General features: G+C 34.5%; 2 protein-coding genes across 3 annotated transcripts; one reads left to right on the forward strand and one right to left on the reverse strand.

The window, feature by feature from the left end:
* Positions 1–246: 246 nt before the first annotated feature.
* LOC114311314 (E3 ubiquitin-protein ligase At1g12760) lies at positions 247–6,041 on the forward strand. Of its 2 annotated transcripts, XM_028257442.2 has the most exons (5): positions 247–903; positions 1,395–1,517; positions 1,615–1,747; positions 4,164–4,325; positions 5,350–6,041. In XM_028257442.2, exons 1-5 carry the CDS (start codon positions 389–391, stop codon positions 5,521–5,523), a joined length of 1,107 nt encoding a protein of 368 aa, XP_028113243.2. In that variant the 5' UTR covers positions 247–388; the 3' UTR covers positions 5,524–6,041. The 2 variants fall into 2 exon arrangements, with proteins under 2 accessions (XP_028113243.2, XP_028113244.2); XM_028257443.2 differs by lacking the exon at positions 4,164–4,325 and having other exon boundaries at positions 255–903.
* A 7,995-nt stretch (positions 6,042–14,036) lies between these two features.
* LOC114311290 (BON1-associated protein 1) lies at positions 14,037–14,654 on the reverse strand. The gene has a single exon (XM_028257406.2). It carries the CDS (start codon positions 14,652–14,654, stop codon positions 14,037–14,039), a length of 618 nt encoding a protein of 205 aa, XP_028113207.2.
* Positions 14,655–18,992: the final 4,338 nt, after the last annotated feature.

Below are 18,992 nucleotides of genomic sequence, written 5' to 3' on the forward strand. Positions count from 1 at the left end.
TATTAAAAAATATGAAAGGTTCAAATGATTGAAATAGGCCTCGAAGTAGGCCCATTTGAATGCATAACATTGGTTTCTGTGCACTCGCACAGCAGCCACTCCAAATCCTATTTAAAAAAGATAATTAAAAATTATCTTTTAACTTTCAACCAATTTTAAATTATATTATCCCTTATATTTTTTACACATTCTTTTAAAAATTAAAAAAAAATTAAAAAATTAACTCTTAACTATCTTTAAAAAACAATCCCATTATATCAATCAGTCCCATTCGATCAATTCCGTTCCACACTATGTATAAAATTTGTTCATTTCTCTAAAAATCGTACAAAAACATGAATTGAACTCAACTGAGTCGATTCTCCGAGTTAGGGTTCCGAAATAAAAAATGTCGACATCGAGCTCTCCCACCAGATCTTCCCCCGATAACACATTGGATTCATCGCCGTTGCTGAACTCCGCGGCGGCGAACAACGATCGCGGCCGTCGCTATCTCCGGCGACAGAGCTTGAGCGAGGCGGCTCGGTTCCTCCGGCGAGCCAGCAGCCGGCGGATGATGAGAGAACCGTCAATGCTCGTGAGAGAGACCGCAGCGGAGCAGCTAGAGGAGCGCCAGAGCGATTGGGCGTTTTCGAAGCCGGTGGTGGTTCTCGACATGATATGGAACTTCGCGTTCGTCGCCGTCACGGTGGCAGTTCTGGTTCTCAGCCGGAACGAGTCGCCGTCGATGCCGCTGAGGCTGTGGATTGTTGGATACTCTCTTCAATGCGTTCTTCATATGGTTTGCGTGTTTGTGGAGTACCGGAGCCGCCGTCGCCGGCGGTCTGCAGCGGGTGTGGTGGCGGTGGAAGGGGTTTCGAGCGGTTACGTTTCGTTGGCTCATCTGAGTGATGGCAGCACCAGGTAAAATAAAAAATTCTTTGATAATTTTTTTTTTATCAAATTCAAATTTAATGAAAAAATGGCTGAAAGTGTGCTCCGATCATTTCATCAAATATGTATCAAATAGAAAAAGACCAGTTTTTCACTAAATCAAGAAATCTTTCACCAAAATTTACTCAAATTTGACAAATTTTTATAAAGAATAGCGTGTTTCATAAAAAATGGTTACAACAGATTTTAAAGGTAGGTTTCGAATTTTTCACGAAGATTTGAAGAAAGAAGAGAAAGGATTCGAGCGTTCCATTTTAACCAAATTATCATTTAAATTTGATATAAAAAGAAAAAGAAAAAAAGAGAGTAAGGATTGGAGATGATCTAATGCAACGTTATGTACATGTGGATAGTTGATTAATTTGAAACCATCTACAGTGATTTGGTGGAGGAAACACTACACTGATCTTTAGGAACTTTTATTTTTATGTTTTTTTATTGATTGTGTTTTAATTTCACAGTAGGGTGGCCAAGCACTTAGAATCTGCTAATACAATGTTCTCGTTTCTCTGGTGGATGATTGGATTTTACTGGGTATCTGCGGGTGGACAATTACTGGCAAGGGAATCTCCACAGCTTTACTGGTTTGTTGAGTACATGGAATTTTGATGTCTTTCAAATTTGTTAGCATCATGTGAAAGTGATGACCTTATACTTTGTTATTGTGGTTTTGGAGTGCAGGCTCTGTATAATTTTCTTGGCTTTTGACGTGTTCTTCGTAGTTTTCTGTGTTGCCTTGGCATGTGTGATTGGTATTGCAGTTTGCTGTTGCCTTCCATGTATTATTGCAATCTTATATGCTGTGGCAGATCAGGTAGCTCTCGCACTTTCATGTTTGCTTGTGCCTTTTTTTTTTTTTTGTTCATAAGTACGTTTACTTGTGTTTTTTAATATTTCATTTGTTGTGTTTTTTAATTATTTATATGTTCCTTTAGTTGGAAGAATTCTAGTTGAGTGAATAATGCATTCCGACATGTTTGGATTATCTGCACATATACACCTTTAGAACCACAAACCTTGACCTTGCCTCGGCTCTGCATTCACCTTAGTTTTTTTTGTAAAGGAGAGAATTTCATAGATCTAACAAATAAAACTGTATATGGGGCATACCCCATGCCAATACAACAAGGATGGAGACCATCAACAAGATGGGAGCCATCCAAGAGCAAACTGACAGACAAAATAAAGCAAAAGCAAAAGAATACATGATTAGTCAAGAATAAAATACAAATAAGGAGTCGACCACTAGGATCCACAACATGGAGCACAGCGTAGACCTTAGCTACTCAACAAGCCCCAAAACCTAAGGGAAACCAAAGCAAGGCAAACGACAGCTCAAATCACCAAGTCACTGCCTCCATAACACCATAAACTAATTCCCATATACAAAAATTGTATCTGCGAGTCTCTCTATCCACACTGCAACCATTTGTTGGGTTGAGTATTTTTGACACATTTAAGCAAGGATACATACGCTACACTAGTATTAGCTATTAGTTATTTACAAAAATATATAGACTCGCCCCTCTAGATTTTTAAAATAATTTAAGTGGTCATCCCTTCTATGTTAATATAAACCCAAGTTTGTAAATTAATACATAATCAATATGTTTTTAATTATAATTTGATTTTTATTTGAATGACCTTGAATATATTATCACATTGAACCCAATATATATAGTAGAGGATATCTATATGTTGGACTGTGAGACATTTAGTACTCCTATCCAGAGATAGAATACTGAAAGCAATTGTTATGTTTCTTCCCCTTATTTACTATGATTGCGTCTGCGTAAGGCATAAGACTCTATCTTGTTTTCTCTTTAATTGATTCACAAGGACAAAAGGACAGGAGTATTGGGCAGTATTGTTGAAGAAAGAAAAATTATTAGTTCAACATAATTTCTTTTCTTAGTTAAAAATTAGAGGTATTTAAATATTATTTTCTTCTACCTTTCCTTCTCTATGTCTATAAATGATACAACAAGTTATTAATTTATCCCAAAAAAAATTGATACAACAACTTATTAGAAATTGATGATGTAATCCATACTTTCTTTTCAAAATTTTTGTTAGTGTATATGTCCAGCCCCTTAAGTTAAAATCCTAGTTCTGTCCTTGCCTTAAAGGAGGCATAATTTGGATCTAACATTCATCACCACCTCCTGAATTATCATTTTGGAGTCTTTATAGTTGTTTTGGTATAGTCTTCCATTCCTCTTCTTCCACAGGTTCTGTTTCAGGGCATTTGAATGCTTTATCTAGGTCTCCTGAATTGATCCGGGGTGTTCCATCCCCTTGTGATCACATACTTTTTAGGGGTGTTTGGGAGAAGCTTTTTTAGCCTTTTGGACTAAAATAGCACTAAAAGACAAAATAGGCTAAAATAATCAATAAGACAAAATATCACATCAAACTCATAATCATTTTACTTTTTCTCTCACAAACATCATATCCAACTACAAAATAATCTAACCCTCTCCCCAAACACAAGTAGTTTAATCTACTAAAATAGCCAAAAACTAAAATAGTCAACCCTCCAAACGGGGCCTTAGTGTCTTCTAACACATCGCCCGCTCTCTGGGTCTCTTCATCTCATTGCGATATTCTTTGGCAGAGAATGAAGCACTCATTTATTAGTCAAGATATGAATCAACGAACCATTTCAAACCTTATGATCTTGACCCTAGAAGGGAAACTGATTCAGAGGTTATGGAAAACGAAGGCTAGTGAAATGTTTGAGAGATAAATGCATTCATTTACAATTATAAATTGGCGCAACATAGGTGATGAGCACGTGATATATACTTCCTTGGTGAAACATATTTTACCTTGAATTAAAGGATTATGTAGGAGTGATATTCTGTGCACTGGAAATTTTTGGTGATTGTATGAGGCACAACTTTTATGTAAGTTGGTCCTAGTACACGTAAGTAATGCCTGAAGCTGCAGCCAGATATTGGTGTGTTCCCTAACCTATAAGATTGAGCCATGTGGCATTCTTTTTAATGACCCTCGCCATGAGGCAAACCTAGAGACATAACTATTGCTTATTTTTCAAAGAGTAATCCATAGTTTACGAAATCATAATAATATTTTTATATACTCCAACGATTTCATCTTATTGTTGCCATTATTGTTGGTACTTCATAAGGCAGCATTTACTTAACATTCTGCCTTCTTGCTTGTGCTTTCCCCACATTACTTTGCACCACTGTTTATCAAACTAGGAAGGAGCATCGAGAGAAGACGTTGAGCAACTCACAAAATACAAGTTTCGAAGGGTTGGTATTGACAAGCTTGATGGTGAGATACAAGAACCTTTGACAGGAGTGATGACTGAATGTGGCACAGATACACCAATTGAACATGATCTTTTGCAGGAGGATGCTGTATGTTCTCTCTCTCTCTCTCTCACACACACACGCGCGTGTGTTTTTGGATGAGGTGATTTGGTGAGAAACTATGAAGCATGGGTATTTCGACAAACATGTCGTACCCGTATCGGGTACTTGTTGACGTATGATACTTCGTATGGTATTTCTACATACGTATCAAGTACACGAAATACGTTTCCAAATTTTTTCTCTTAATTTTTGACGTATCCAGACGTACCTAGTATATACCACCCAAGCCATATTGTACCTCCGTCGAAATAATATTTTCTTCTACTACATAAATAAAATTCCTTTCACTAAATTTTTTTTTTTATTTAGTTTTATGCTTAGTATGATTTTAAAATTAAACTATAGTTTGTAAGTTATTTAATATAATGACATTTAATTTTGGTTCATACCTTTATTTTTAGCATTAAATGTTAATTGTAGGTCGGATCTTAACAAATTAAATCACTTAATCAATTTTTGCATTACTCCAAATTAAAAATAAATATTTTTTTACAAACATACCAAACTGTACCCGTATCATATTTTTTTTGGATTTTGCCATATTGGCATACCCGTATCGTACTAGTAACAATATTTGTACCTGTACCTGTGGTTTGTAGGTGAAAAATGACATGAAATGATGAGAAATAGGGCTTTTTCTCATGTTTGATTTATAATTAGGTGTGAGATGATGAGAAGAGAACTCTTATTTTTGCCTATTTCATTTCTCATCAGTAGTGGTGAGATTTAGTAAGAAACAAGCTATTTGGGTATAAAATATTTTTCATCTTAGAGTGCCCCCTAAAATATAAAAGAAGAAAAAAAAATCTTACTCATATCCCTCTCACACATGTTTTTAGTTTCTTACTTATCCATACATGATATTAAGAAAAAACAATCCTTTCTTTTTCTTTTCTCAGTTAGATGAGATATCATGATCATTTCTCGCCCTATGATCTGAAACGGAGTGTTAGTTATTAAGTTGAGAAAATTATGCATCTCTCTAAAATGATGTTTATGGTAACCATAGGAATGTTGCATATGCCTTTGCACTTATGATGATGGAGCTGAGCTTCGGGAACTTCCATGTGGCCATCATTTTCATTGTACCTGTGTAGACAAGTGGCTTTACATCAATGCTACTTGCCCTCTCTGCAAGTACAACATCTTGAAGAGTAGCAACCATGGCAGGCAGGAAGTGTAGAAGAAGGTTCAGGAAATTATGGTGGAACGTATGCAGCCCTGCAGGAGGTGTAGAAGAAAGGTTCAGGAAATTATTGTGGCACGTATGCAGCCCTGCATGCTGCTCAAGCGTGAGAGTTTTATATCGTACATGTTAATACAGTGGTAATGGTTGTGTGCGCGCGTTTGCTCTGGCTTTATCCGGTGTTTGTATATAATATGGTTGGTTGTCTAGGGCAATCTGCACGCGATTAACTCGAGCATTGTTTTCTGTTTGTTTGTTTGTTTATTTTTTTTCCTCATTGTTTTCTCGTATATGTTAGGTTATCATGAGAAGTTGATGTATCCGAATCACCTTATAGAATTTGTAGAGGGTCTTGGAAATCTCACTGTTATATTCTCTGTTTCAGAGTGTTGTAGTTAGTTGAGACAGTTTGTTAGTTTGAGCAGTTACTCTGTTTCTGCTATTTCGGCTGAAGATGAGTGCTCTGTTTTAGTTGTTATGAATGATGAGCTGTAATAAGGGTTTGTTTGTGAAAAGTGTATTTAAGATTTCAATAATTTTACCATTATTTCTACCCTAACACCCATCATGGCCCTTGAAAACCTTGAATGAATTATTTAAAATAATGATATTTACATTCTACTTTGAATTTGAGGTGGCATGTTAATATGGGACTGGTGGATATAATTTAGGGTTATTTTTAACTTCTTTTTTTTTACTATTTTATTTTTAGAATTTTCTGTTAGTATTTGATATAATTTTTACTTATAACTTAGGAGACAGAAGAAAAAAAAAGAAAAAGAAAAAAAAAAAGTGATTCTTGATGGCTGGCGGCATGTATCATGTTTCATGATTGTATTTTGTCCCGATTTCTCTTGTTGATGTAATTCGTTGTATTACTACATAATTTATTAATGAATTTTATTTTGTTGATAATTTCTTTTTTGTCTAATTTAATAGAATTTAAAAGTAAATTTTTTAATTTCTTTTTTTTAAAATTTCCCTAAAAATTTTAAAAAAGAAAAAAACTGTTAAAGAAAACAATTATCAAACACTAAACCAAAAACTTTTGTATGTTGTGAGAGCTTCTCTTTCTACTCTTTTTCTAGGGTTTCTTCCTTGGCTCTGCTTGGGCTGGCGAAGGGGGGGCTTCAACCTCCAGCCTTCGGCCTCCTCCTTTTACCCCCTTTCCTCCCTTTTTTATCTGCTGGTTGTAGGTAAATAAACCTTGGAAGCTTGTCTTTCCGTCTTCTCCCTCCTTGTGACGTGTTCTTCCCCTCTTGGTGGAATCCATCTTTGTTTCTCTTCTTTTCTTACCTAGTCATGGCCCAAATCTACCATCTCCTTCCTCCTTTGCCTCATGCCAGCGCCGCTACCATCACATCACCACTAGATTTGCATTCTCTTACCGGATCTGCTGCCTCCACGAACCCACCTCCACCAGGTTCGCCCCGATGGTGAAGAGTTGCTGCAAAGAGGCTACGAGGTTGGCCAGCAGGACCAACAAAGCCAAGCATTGGATTTGGGATGGATTTTCCTTAGCCTCACTTCCCAAGCATTGCTGTTGTAAAATAAATTGATGTATATTATTGATCGATTGTTGATTACAAGATTGTTATCTATATTTTGTATATTACAAGCTATTATATAGGAGAGGATTTGGGAGTAGGTGAGGTAAGTGAGTGGTGGTAGTGGATGGTAGTGGAGGTGGTGGGTGGTAGTGGAGATGGTAGGTGGAGTTGGTGGTGTGGTAATTTACACAATTTACAATTTACATTAACAGCCCCCCTCAAACTCAAGGAGGATAGGCACTAGCCAACTTGAGTTTGGAGAGAGTCACAAAACAGAAAAATAAACTGATAAATAAAACAGGATAGGAGACACGGTATGGTCGTGTCAGACTGTTGTAGCAGACAGTTTTACGGGGTCATGTCGGACCGTTGTAGCAGACAGTTTACGGGGTCATGTCGGACCGTTGTAGAAGACACTGTGTGGTCGTGTCAGACCGATGTAGAAGACAGTTTATGGGGTCATGTCGGACCGTTGGAGCAGACAGTTTACGGAGTCATGTCGGACCGTTGTAGAAGACAGTTTACGGGGTCATGTCGGACCGGTGTAGCAGGACAGTTTACGGGGTCATGTCGGACCGTTGTAGCAGGACAGTTTACGGGGTCATGTCGGACCGATGTAGAAGACAGTTTACGGGGTCATGTCGGACCGTTGTAGCAGAGGTTGTGGTGGTGCACAGTGCGCCATGAGCGACTTATACATGATACTGTATATAACCCCCCCTCAAACTCAAATAGGTGTGAAGATAGAAACCTATTTGAGGTTGAAACAAAGGGATTGATAAAGCTGACCGGGGTAGAAGACACTGTATGAGTGTGTATATAGGCTGCCCAAAAAATATACATGGATGTAGATATCGAGCCCTCAAAAGTCGTGCCCTCAAAAGGTGTGCCCAATATTGTCAAAAGGCGTGCCATCAAAAGGCGTGCCCGATGCATCAAAAGGCGTGCCAGATATGATGGCGAGGCACGTGAGTGCCTTGGCTGGCGTGCCCGTTTGTCTGGCGTCAAGAGGCGCGCGATGCGCGTGGCTGGCCCTGGCTATTTAAACAAGACGAAGGCCGAGGCTGAGACAAAAAACTCTGTAATACTCTGTTTGCTGAGAGAGATTTCTGAGAGAGATACGTTGTAACACTCTGTTTTCTGAGAGAGAACTCTGTAACACTCTGTTTTCTGAGAGAGATTTCTGAGAGAGGTACTTTGTAACACTCCGGTGCCCAGAAAAATGGCTTCGTCTTCCCGTGGTCTGCTCACTCTCTTTCCCGACCTCAATGAGTCAACAAGAGAGATAACTGGTGCGGGGGCCAGTGAACCTCAACCAAACACCTCTGTGTTTGCTCCGTTGAACTTTCCGATGCGATCGGTGGAGCAAAAAATGACGGTGCAGTCGGATGTGGAGGCCAATCAGTATACGTTGAAGGCATGTGTGGAGTCCATGACGGCGGTCACAAACTTGTCGCACCGGCTGCAGAGTAGAACAAATGAGGTGCAGCAATTAAACGCCCAACTGGCTCTGCTCCAACGCATGTATAAGGATGCGCGAGCAGAGATAAGCGTGCTAAGGGCAGAAAACAAGGAGCTGAAGCGGAAGGCAACCGTGATGTTCCGATTTGGAGGGCCGCCATATGCTGCAGTGGAGGAGCAGGGAGTAGTGATCATGCCCAGTGGAGTGGGAAACACGGAGGCAACACCGGCAAAGGCTGCGCAGGACGGGGGCAAAAAGAAGAGACCGGCGGAATAGGCGAAGAAGTGAGGTCGGTTGGTGGCCGGCTGCAAAGCTGTTGTTGTTGTTGTTGTTTTTTTTTTTTTTTTTTTTTGTTTTTTTTTTTTTTGTGGAAAATTATGATCGGGGTTGATCCCGGAGATGAATAAAATATGGGTGTTGTGTAAAGTTTTTTTTTTTTGTTTTTTTTTGTTTTTTTTTGTTTTTTTGTTTTTTTTTGTTTTTTGTTTTTAAATAATAATAAGAATCGATTAAGGGCATTGGAAAGTGAAAAAAAATATATATATATATATGAGAGAGAGAACATTTGCTGTTTGCCGTTGGATGCCACTTGCTGTTTACTGGGGTAAGATTGGTATGCATTTTTGGACCGCTGTTGCATTTGCTTACCTTTTCACAGTACTGGAGTGCATGAGGTGTGCCCTATCTGGGATGTATGCCGATATCCCATTTGTGTGTGATGCAGCATATATTCAAATACCATATGATTAAGGAACATGTATGTGATTCAGATTTGGCTCTAAAAAAAAAAAAAAAAAAAAAAAAAAAAAAAAAAAAAAAAAAAAAAATATGAGAGAGAGAAAGTGGGATAAGAAGAATAGATTAAGATGGTGGTTGTATTGGAAAGATAAAAGGTAGTGGAGGTAAATATTAAAAGAAAAAGAAAGGAAAGAGAGGGTGTAAAGGGAGAGAGAGAGAAAAGAGAGGCACGGGCAAATCAATTGGTGTTTCGGGTGCTGTTCAAATGATGGAGTAAAATAATAAAAAAGAAAAAGAAAGTTGAGTGGGGTGATATTATATTAAGAAGTTGGTTCATGGAGAGAGACTGCCTGAAACAACAGTCTTTTGTGATGATGAATAGATTCCATCTTTTGAAGGGACCAAAGGAAACAAGGGCTTCTCCTCAAATTTCCGAGCTCAGCTGGCTAAGATCTGAATCTTGTTCGGGGGATTGGGATCCTGGTAGGCCAAGTCTTAACTCAGTGGGTAGGATTGGGCGGTCCTTGACAGTGGGTAGGAGCTGGAGAGCGAGCCAGATGTCCAGCATGGCGTAGCCGGAACTGGCGATTTCAGGCGAAGCCGCCGTGTCCGCACCGATGAGAGTGCGAGTGAAGAAGCTGAAGATGAACGGTTGTATCGGGACGAGGCAGCATGGCGTAGCCGGACTTGGCCGAGGTCGGCGGCGGTGGCTGCCGCGATGGGCAAGAAGGCCGAGGAGGATTGATAGTTGGAGGAGAGGCTTTGCTGGTAGCCGTAGGAGGATCTGCCTCAGGAGATCGTCATCTCCGATTACCGGCGCGGCGGAGCTGATGGTGACGGTGTGTTTGAGGCGAGGCAGCATGGCGTAGCCGGACTTGTGATTAGTCAATTTGGTCGGCGAAGATTACAGGTCGACTCAGCAACAGATTGTGATTAGACTCGGTGAGTGCGGGGAGAGGATTGGTGGGTTGAGTTCTGGTGAGTTGGTCGAGTTGACTCGGTGTTTGAAGAGATTGGAGGAGAGAGAGAGAGAGAGATGTCAGCGGCGGAGATGAAGCTGCAGGTGGTGGTGGAGAAGTGGATGACGGCAGCGAGGTGGTGTTGGTTTTGATGGATGAAAATCCGGCATGCAGAAATAGTTGGAAGATGAGAGGTCCGGCGGGCGGCCAAGGCGAGGCTGCCGCCCGCCGGTGAAGCGAAAATATTAGGTTCTTAACCTAGCTCTGATACCATGTAAAATAAATTGATGTATATTATTGATCGATTGTTGATTACAAGATTGTTATCTATATTTTGTATATTACAAGCTATTATATAGGAGAGGATTTGGGAGTAGGTGAGGTAAGTGAGTGGTGGTAGTGGATGGTAGTGGAGGTGGTGGGTGATAGTGGAGATGGTAGGTGGAGTTGGTGGTGTGGTAATTTACACAATTTACATTAACAGCTGTCAATGTAATCATTGGTGAGCACACCTATGTTTTTTTGCTGCCTTGGGTTCTTAGTGATGACTGGAATCTTCCTCCCTGATAGATTGATTTGGTCTGTGTTGCATTGGTGAGCACACTAAGGATTGGGCTTCTTTTTTTTTTGTTTTTTGTTTTTTCTTTGTGCTGTTTGTCTCGTATTGTGTGATTAGGAGTCCATCAGTACTCTCATTGTAGATTGATTACCTTCTCTACGGCTGTAATGTATGTTTTTATTCTAGACTTGCTTTAATATTGAATTGTTATGTTCAGCGTCTGTCTGCATTGCAGTATAAGCTTTCCGTTAAGTGTCACTTTGCTTACTTTAATGATAATTTCTACTATTCAAAAAAAAAAAACAAAAAACCCACAGTGACATCTAGCAACACTAGCATCCAAAAACTTATCCTTCAACTTGAGACATCTTATTGGAAATTTTGTGAGCCAGTTGACCTTCCACCTCACAAATTTGAGTTAGTCTAAGATCACTTCCACCTCACCAAAGGATCACCAATCACTTACTTACATGTTGATCCCACAACATGTGAACGAAACTAATAATTTGTGAAAAGAATCAGAGTAGGTCCATCCGTCCTATAAATTGCATCACTCTCTTATTATAAATGTAGATGCCACAACATGTGGAATCAATCATATCTGAAAATCGATTATAAAATTAAATATAATTAGATAAAATTTACTTTTTATGAATCTCATAATTTTGTGAGAATTATATTTAATTTTATAATTAATTTCTGTATAAGTAAAAGAATTGATATTGATTAAGTGCCCATATATTATTATTATTATTATTTTTGAACTAGAAAAAAAGGTATTTCTTGATGGCATCATTGCAGCTCAATGACCCCGTTTGGAAAGACTGTGGAAAAGTGATTATAGATTATACCTTAACAGATTATAATTTATAACTTTGAACATAAGTTAATTTTTGACTTATAAATTAAGCTTCTCCTCTCCCACTCAAAAAATAAGTTGATTTTTGACTTACAAAAAGTTATAATCTGTATTATTAAGCTGAACCAAATACATCAAAATAACTTAAATTAAACTAAAAATTGAAATAAACTGGAAATAAGACTTACCAAACAGGGCCAATGTGTAGGCCAAATTTATCCCAATTCATAGGAAATGATCTACCACCAAGGTAAGAAGAGAATGCACTAACTCTCAATACATGACGTAAAATCACAAACGGAGTATAGCACGGTCAGCTTCAACCATAAATAAAAAACACTAATTATGTCTCCAAAAATCAAATCCTACTCACCTGTGTGAAATGCCAGCACATTTCCACTCCACCAACCTCCCCACAAAATTTCCACAAAGAATAATGGAGCACAAATTTATTACATTACAATGGATAAGACGGTGTTGAAAGTTGCCACCTCATCACAGCACCTAAGGGGCAGTTCCCTTAGATCTTCCAAGTTCCAACCTAGAAATGAAATGAAAAGAAAAATACACACATTTTACTTGGAATCATTCAAGTCAACTCAACCTCATCTAAATTAGGAATTTTCAATTTCAACCATCTGTTGACATTTGATTATGAAAGGGATTAAAAAAATTAAAAAAAAAAAAAGTTTAAAATGTTGGCTTGGCATCTCAATTTTATGATTAGAGAAGAAATTAATAGGTTGGTCGAGCGATAAAAATTTAAAAATAAAATCTAAAATCTTGAGTTCGAGTCACCCTAAAAAGCACAAGAAATTTATTCAATTATTAATTTTAAGATTTTGAAATTAATTGCAATACGTGTAAACTTGATCGGACATCCAATTATTAAAAATAAAACAAACAAAAAAAAAACCACGCCAATTTTATGATTAGAGAGGGAACCTACTTAGTTACGAAATTTACATGTACAGTTTATATTCCACTTTTCCACCTTTTCATAGGAAAATAATAGAAGATTCAGATTGAAATAAATTAGAGATTTTTTTATATTTTTAATTGGGAGGAGAGTAATTATAAATATTAAAAGTTTTACATCAAGGATAATTAAAATCTAACAAACTGTCACTTGGTTAAATAAATTAAAAGATTAAAAAAGTAAAAAGTAACAATTTTTAGTTGAATGGATAAAGTGACATCCGTCTATAGTATATTAATTGTTAGATTACACTGCATACCAATGTTTCTCAATAGATTCGAATGTAAAATTTTACTCACCTTGACACTAAAGTACTCTTTTTATAATTACTTAGACAATTGTCCGGAAACTACCAATCAATTGATTATAAGTCTAACTTATGTATTTGGATATATAAATAAAACATAAAAATGAAATATTTTTTTTTTATTTTTAAATTTTTATTTAAATCTATTATTCAAATATAACATTAATTTTTATTTAAATTCATTATTCAAACAAAACGTTAATCTCAATTGGACGAACATTACACGTCCTCATTGTCCCACATATCCACCAAACCAATACACACCTTTTTACACGATCCAATATATGTGGCACTACTAAATCCAAAATGATCAGCGCAATCCGAACCGTCGATTTGTTTAAACTTTAAACATGCCCTGGCCCACCTTTAGCCCACTTTTTTTTATCATGTTTGCTTCTTCACAGTTGAGCAAAGCTAAAAACTCAAAAATAAAAATAGAAATTACCTAAAATTTAAATTATATGAACTAAATTCATTATTAGTAAAGACTCACAGCACATCCAGTTCAATTACTATTGTATAGCTTCGTATTGATTTTTTAGTTGACTTTTTAATTTTTTATGAAAATATATATAAAAAAATAAAAAGAGTGATAAGATAATTTATAGTAACTTTTTAACTAAAATCTTAAGGTCAAGTTTGGGAAGTTAAAAATAATCTATCATTTTATCTTTTTTTTTATTACATCACCTCTATACTTTTCTATACATCTTTTCGTAAAAAGACAAAATGTGCACTTATTTAGGTCATTCCAAACAATCCCTAAGTCTTCAAAAGATTTTAGATAAATTTATGGTTAATTTTCCTAGGTGTTTATTTTCCTGCTTACATTTACCAATAGAATTTTGCTAGACTGAGAATCAAAACACAGAAAAATATATATAAAAAAGAAATGTGAAGTTTAGATTCAATTTTTGTATGGTAAGATTCAACACTGAAAATGAATCATTTGGAGCACAATACTTTGTGTATGGATTCTTAGTATTTATCATTACTCTGGTTAATAATGCACACACACAAAATTAAAACATACAGAAAACACACTATGTGATTCACATTTATTTTAAGCATGATCCACATAACAGTTAAAATGAATCTCAACTCCATTTTATACTTTTTGTGCATTTTCTGTGTTCGAATTCTGTGTAACTACCATTTCTGTTACAACTACCATCCAACACACCACTGGCCGCTGGCGACATTGTCACTGGAACACCGATCACCGTCTTCTGACACAAACCCATCTCCGGCAAGTGTGTCAGATTAGAATTCAGAGAAATTGAAGAGTCCAACTTCACTGCAATGTTGACAACACCGTGGCCTCTGGAACCATCTCTTTCCCGGAGCCGGTAACTCAGGCGGCGGAGCAATCCCGGAGGCGACAACCCATCTACGATATCGGCTGCCGGAATCTGACACCAACCCAGTTGAGTCTGACCACCCATCACACGTTTGGTGTACAATTGGAGATATATAAAAGAGTGCGTTTTGTATAAGAAGGTGGCATCAATTGGTAGATGAAACTTATCACCCCAAGTTGGGTTAATGTCTCCTTCATCATCCACCCTTGATTTGTACACGTGGCAGGGCTTATCACCGTTGGTGGCGGTGGGTGGCGGTGGTACAGTGAGGGTGACAAAGGGTCTGAGAGAGCTTGAGAAGAGGGCTGAGGATTTATTCTTGAGGCCTTCAGCTGATATGACTGTGATCTCCATGATCGATCTTCTTCAAAAATGATATGTCGAAACTCTGTTCGTTGAGTATTGTTAGTATTTTGAATTGATATATCGATATTTATATATAGATAGATATAAATATGAAAAGTAGAGAGATTTCTAGGGAGCTTCAGAGGCTACTCACAGTGCAACTTCCTTTGTGGAAATATATGGCCACTTTGGAATTTATACAGACTGTTGTTTCCTAGGCTTGACAAGTTTATGGAATTTTCTTTTTTGAGAAGAAGGTCTATGGAATTTTCATGCAAAAGTGTGAGGTATGGAATTTTCCTACTAGTGAGGGTACTGGAAAAAAATGATTAATTTTATTTTTATATTCTAAATTATTGTTATTTTTTATGTTTCTTTTATCACTAAATTATCAATTTTATTATTTAGTCCTTAAATTATTATTACTAATTCTTAATCTCAGTTCAATCTAACTCAATTGATGTCAATACAAAAAAAAAAAAAAAACGCTATAAGTCTTAATTTTTTTACTAAATTAATGATCAAATATCTTATATGAATGTGGGACTTACAAACACACATATGAGATATTTGATCATTTATTTAGTAAAAAATTTGATACTCCCAACATTGCAAAAATAATGAGTCTTATTGTTGCGGGATGATGCTAATGCCACGACTTATGCAACGATTAATGTGAAATTTCACTTTTGTCAACGTTTGATTTTTCACGCTCCTTCTTCCCTCCTTCTTTCTCATACTGCACATTCATGCTCAAATTGAGTTTGGGAACAGTTAAAAAAGTTTTATATATATATATATATATATTTAAAATCTTTAGTGAATTATTTCAAAATTTATGTGATTTTTTAAAACTTTTCCAATCATTTAGTCTAAAAGCATCTAAAAAAGTAATTTTTTTAAATGTTTTAGCTTTTTTAAGTGGACTATTTCATTTTTTTAAAAAAAGAAGATATTGCTGTTTTCTAATTTAGTAAAATTTAAAAGTATTTTTTTTAAAAAAATTACTAGAAATTAAAAAAGAAATAAATTGCTAAAAACCAATTTTCAAAACAATAACTCACTCCTGTAAACCCAATCCACCACCGCTACTGTTTTTGTCACCGCCCTCAAATTCGATACTGAGAAGTTATATGGTGGTTTAGGAGCAATGCTTCACATCACTTAACATTTGATGTTTATCAAGTTGTCTCTTAACATTCTAATAAAAAAAAAAAAAAAAAAAAAAAGTAGGATAAACTACCAATAGGTCCTAATAGTTAGATTTAATTCTTATCAAGTCCTATTGAAAATAAATCTTGGTAAAATTGTTACTAAAAATAATTTTTTTGTAACAATTTTTTATATATGTCGCTAAAAATTAACAATTAGTGACTTTTTTTATCATGATTTTTATAAATTGTCACTAAAATTTACAATTAGTAACTTTTTTTTATGATAAATTTTTCTCATAAGACCTATTAAATAATAAATTCACTTATTAAGACCTACACGTAAGTACCCCTAATAAGTATTGAATTTTACAATTTTAACTAATAATATCAAGGTTACATGTGACAATGTCATAAGACCATCACATAATTTATTTTTTTCTATTTTTAGGCTTTTTGGAAATTTTTTTTTTTAAGCTTATTGTCGTCTTTAGTAATTTTTTTTTAAAATTTTTTCAAAAAAATTTAAGTTTCTAAATTTAGCTCAATAAGACGAACTAAAAAATTATAATTTTTTGAAAAAAATTCAAAAAAAAAATCAGAAAAGACAAAAATGAACCAAAAAAGAAAATTTTTTTTTGTACTTATTTTCGTCTTTAATAATTTTTTTTTCTGGACCTTTTTTTTAAAAAATTTACTTTTTAAATTCGTCTCAATAACACAGACTGAAAAAATAAAAAAAATATTAACATAATTAAAAAAAAAAATCACTAAAGACAAAAAAAAATAAAATAAAAAAATAAATAAAAATTAGCCTTGCGACTCCTTAAATTATGGATTCCATGCCATACACGACAATAACAGTCAACGGCGCGTCGGCGCGGTGTCAACAGCTATAGCGGCCTTTATTTCCACATAACACCCGAATCCAGCGGATCCCAAATCACCAAATAGAGCTATGAGCTGACCCAAACGAATCACGATCCACTCCTTTCTCTCTCTATCTATCTACTTGCCAGGCTATTAGGCTTATGGACAATGATTGGTGGTCACAAATTATGTGATTTAAATGATTTAAAAATGTCAAAATGATATCGTTTTGAGTATAAAATAATTCTAAAAATATTAAAACGACGTCGTTTTGATTTTTTCAGACCATTTGAGTCACAGAATTTGTGGCCACCAAACATTTTCCTAAGCTTATTTTTAAGTCTTATTTTGATAATTCGAACTGTTTATATTTTAAGATTTATTAAGTATATTATATTTGTAAAAAAATAAATTGATCGGATATTAAAAATTACGTGTTCGGATTATTAAATTAAAAATTATTATTTTTTAAAATTTAATAAATAATTTTCCGAGCACATACTCTCTGATATCCGCTTAATTTTATTTTTATAAGTATAATATACCCAATAAATTTGAAAATATAAACAATTTGAATCATCGAAATTGAGTTTAAAAATAAGCCCACTAACCTAACAAATAGAGAGACAAAGAAAACGACTAAGAAGAGGATCTTGATTCGACACTCCCGCGTCACATTAGCAACACCCTCTTGAATGCTAAAGCTCTATCAAGTATCACTTCAAATTAAAACATTAGGGGTGCGTATCATTGGGAGATTAGAGGGGATTATTTACTGTTCGAATTATAATTTAAGGAAAGTTTTTTATTTGACATTTTTTTTTACTTCGCTAGACATAGAATTTAGCCGAACTCTTTATCTATATATGGGATTATACTATTTCGGGAGGGTGTGGGACAATTTTTATGAGATTATTTACTGTTGGGATTATGTAGTGAAATAACTATTTTGACCCTCTACTATTTAATTATGTATTATATTTAGTAAAATTTAATAAAATTTAAATGTCTCAATTTAAAAATAAAATAATTTTATTTAACTTTTTATTGATGTTTTATTTATTTAATTTTTTTAAAATAATTTTTTATAGATATTTTATTTAATTTCATTATTTAAATTTTAATAGATGTTTTATTTAATTTCATTATTTAATTATTATTATTTTAAAAATAAATTTATTTAAAATTTTAATTAAAAAAATAACATATATTTTATTGATATTTTATTTATTTAATTTTTTAAAAATAAATTTATTTAATTGTGTAAAAATAAAATAAAATAAAATTTTATTTAATCTAACTAAAAATAATTAAAATATTAAAGATATGTTTAAAATTGCTATTACTTAGTAAATAATTGAAAAATGATAAAATAGTCTTTTGCTCATTTATCCTATCCAGTCCGTCCAACCAAACGTTAGATTCACTAAAAATAGTCATTTCCAGACATCTAATTCCATAAGAAAATAAACACGGAATACATATTCAATCCAAACAAATAGTCCGGGGGATTCACAGTCCTAGGATTCAAGTCTGATTGATTCTAATCTCCCGTTATCCAGTCCGTCCAATCAAATTGGGAGATTAGAGGGGGATTATTTACTATTCGGATTGTAATATATAGGAAGCTTTTTATCCAACGTTTTTTTTTTTAGTTCGTCGGACATGGAGTCCGACCAGCCTCCTTATCCCCCATATTTGGGATTACACTATTCGCGCAGGAGGGGGAGGGGAGGACAATTTTCATGGGATAATTTACTGTTGAGATTAGTTTGTGAAATGATCATTTTAACTCTCTACTAGTTAATTATGTATTATATTTAGTAAAATTCTATTACACTGTCCGCGCCCGCCGGGGGGGGAGGGGGGGACAATTTTCATGGAATAATTTACTATTGAGATTAGGTTGTAAAATGACCATTTTAACTCTTTACTAGTTAATTATGTATTATATTTAGTAAAATTCAATAAAATTTAAATGTCTCAATTTAAAAATAAAATAATTTTATTTAACTTTTTTTTAATGTTTTATTTATTTAATTTTTTAAAATAATTTTTTATAGATATTTTATTCTAAAATTTTGTTTATATTTTATTTAATTTCATTATTTAAATTTTAATAGATGTTTTAGTTAAATTCATTATTTAATTATTATTATTATTTTAAATAAATTTATTTAAAATTTTAATTAAAAAAATAGCATATATTTTTATTGATATTTTATTTATTTTATTTTTAAAAAATAAATTTATTTAATTGTGTAAAAAATAAAATAAAATAAATTTTTTGAAAAAGGATAAAATAGTCTTTATCTCATTTATTCTT

This window comes from Camellia sinensis, chromosome 11, assembly GCF_055761805.1.
Source record: "Camellia sinensis isolate YWXY chromosome 11, ASM5576180v1, whole genome shotgun sequence".
Taxonomy (NCBI): Eukaryota; Viridiplantae; Streptophyta; class Magnoliopsida; order Ericales; family Theaceae; genus Camellia; species Camellia sinensis.

Excerpts from the sequence above, each read along its gene's own strand:
- LOC114311314 (XM_028257442.2), top strand. The coding sequence starts at position 389 with ATGTCGACATCGAGCTCTCCCACCAGATCTTCCCCCGATAACACATTG. Across the intron at positions 904-1,394 it reads CTGAGTGATGGCAGCACCAG|TAGGGTGGCCAAGCACTTAG; the intron begins GTAAAATAAAAA and ends TTAATTTCACAG. Across the intron at positions 1,518-1,614 it reads GAATCTCCACAGCTTTACTG|GCTCTGTATAATTTTCTTGG; the intron begins GTTTGTTGAGTA and ends TTTGGAGTGCAG.
- LOC114311290 (XM_028257406.2), bottom strand. The coding sequence starts at position 14,654 with ATGGAGATCACAGTCATATCAGCTGAAGGCCTCAAGAATAAATCCTCA.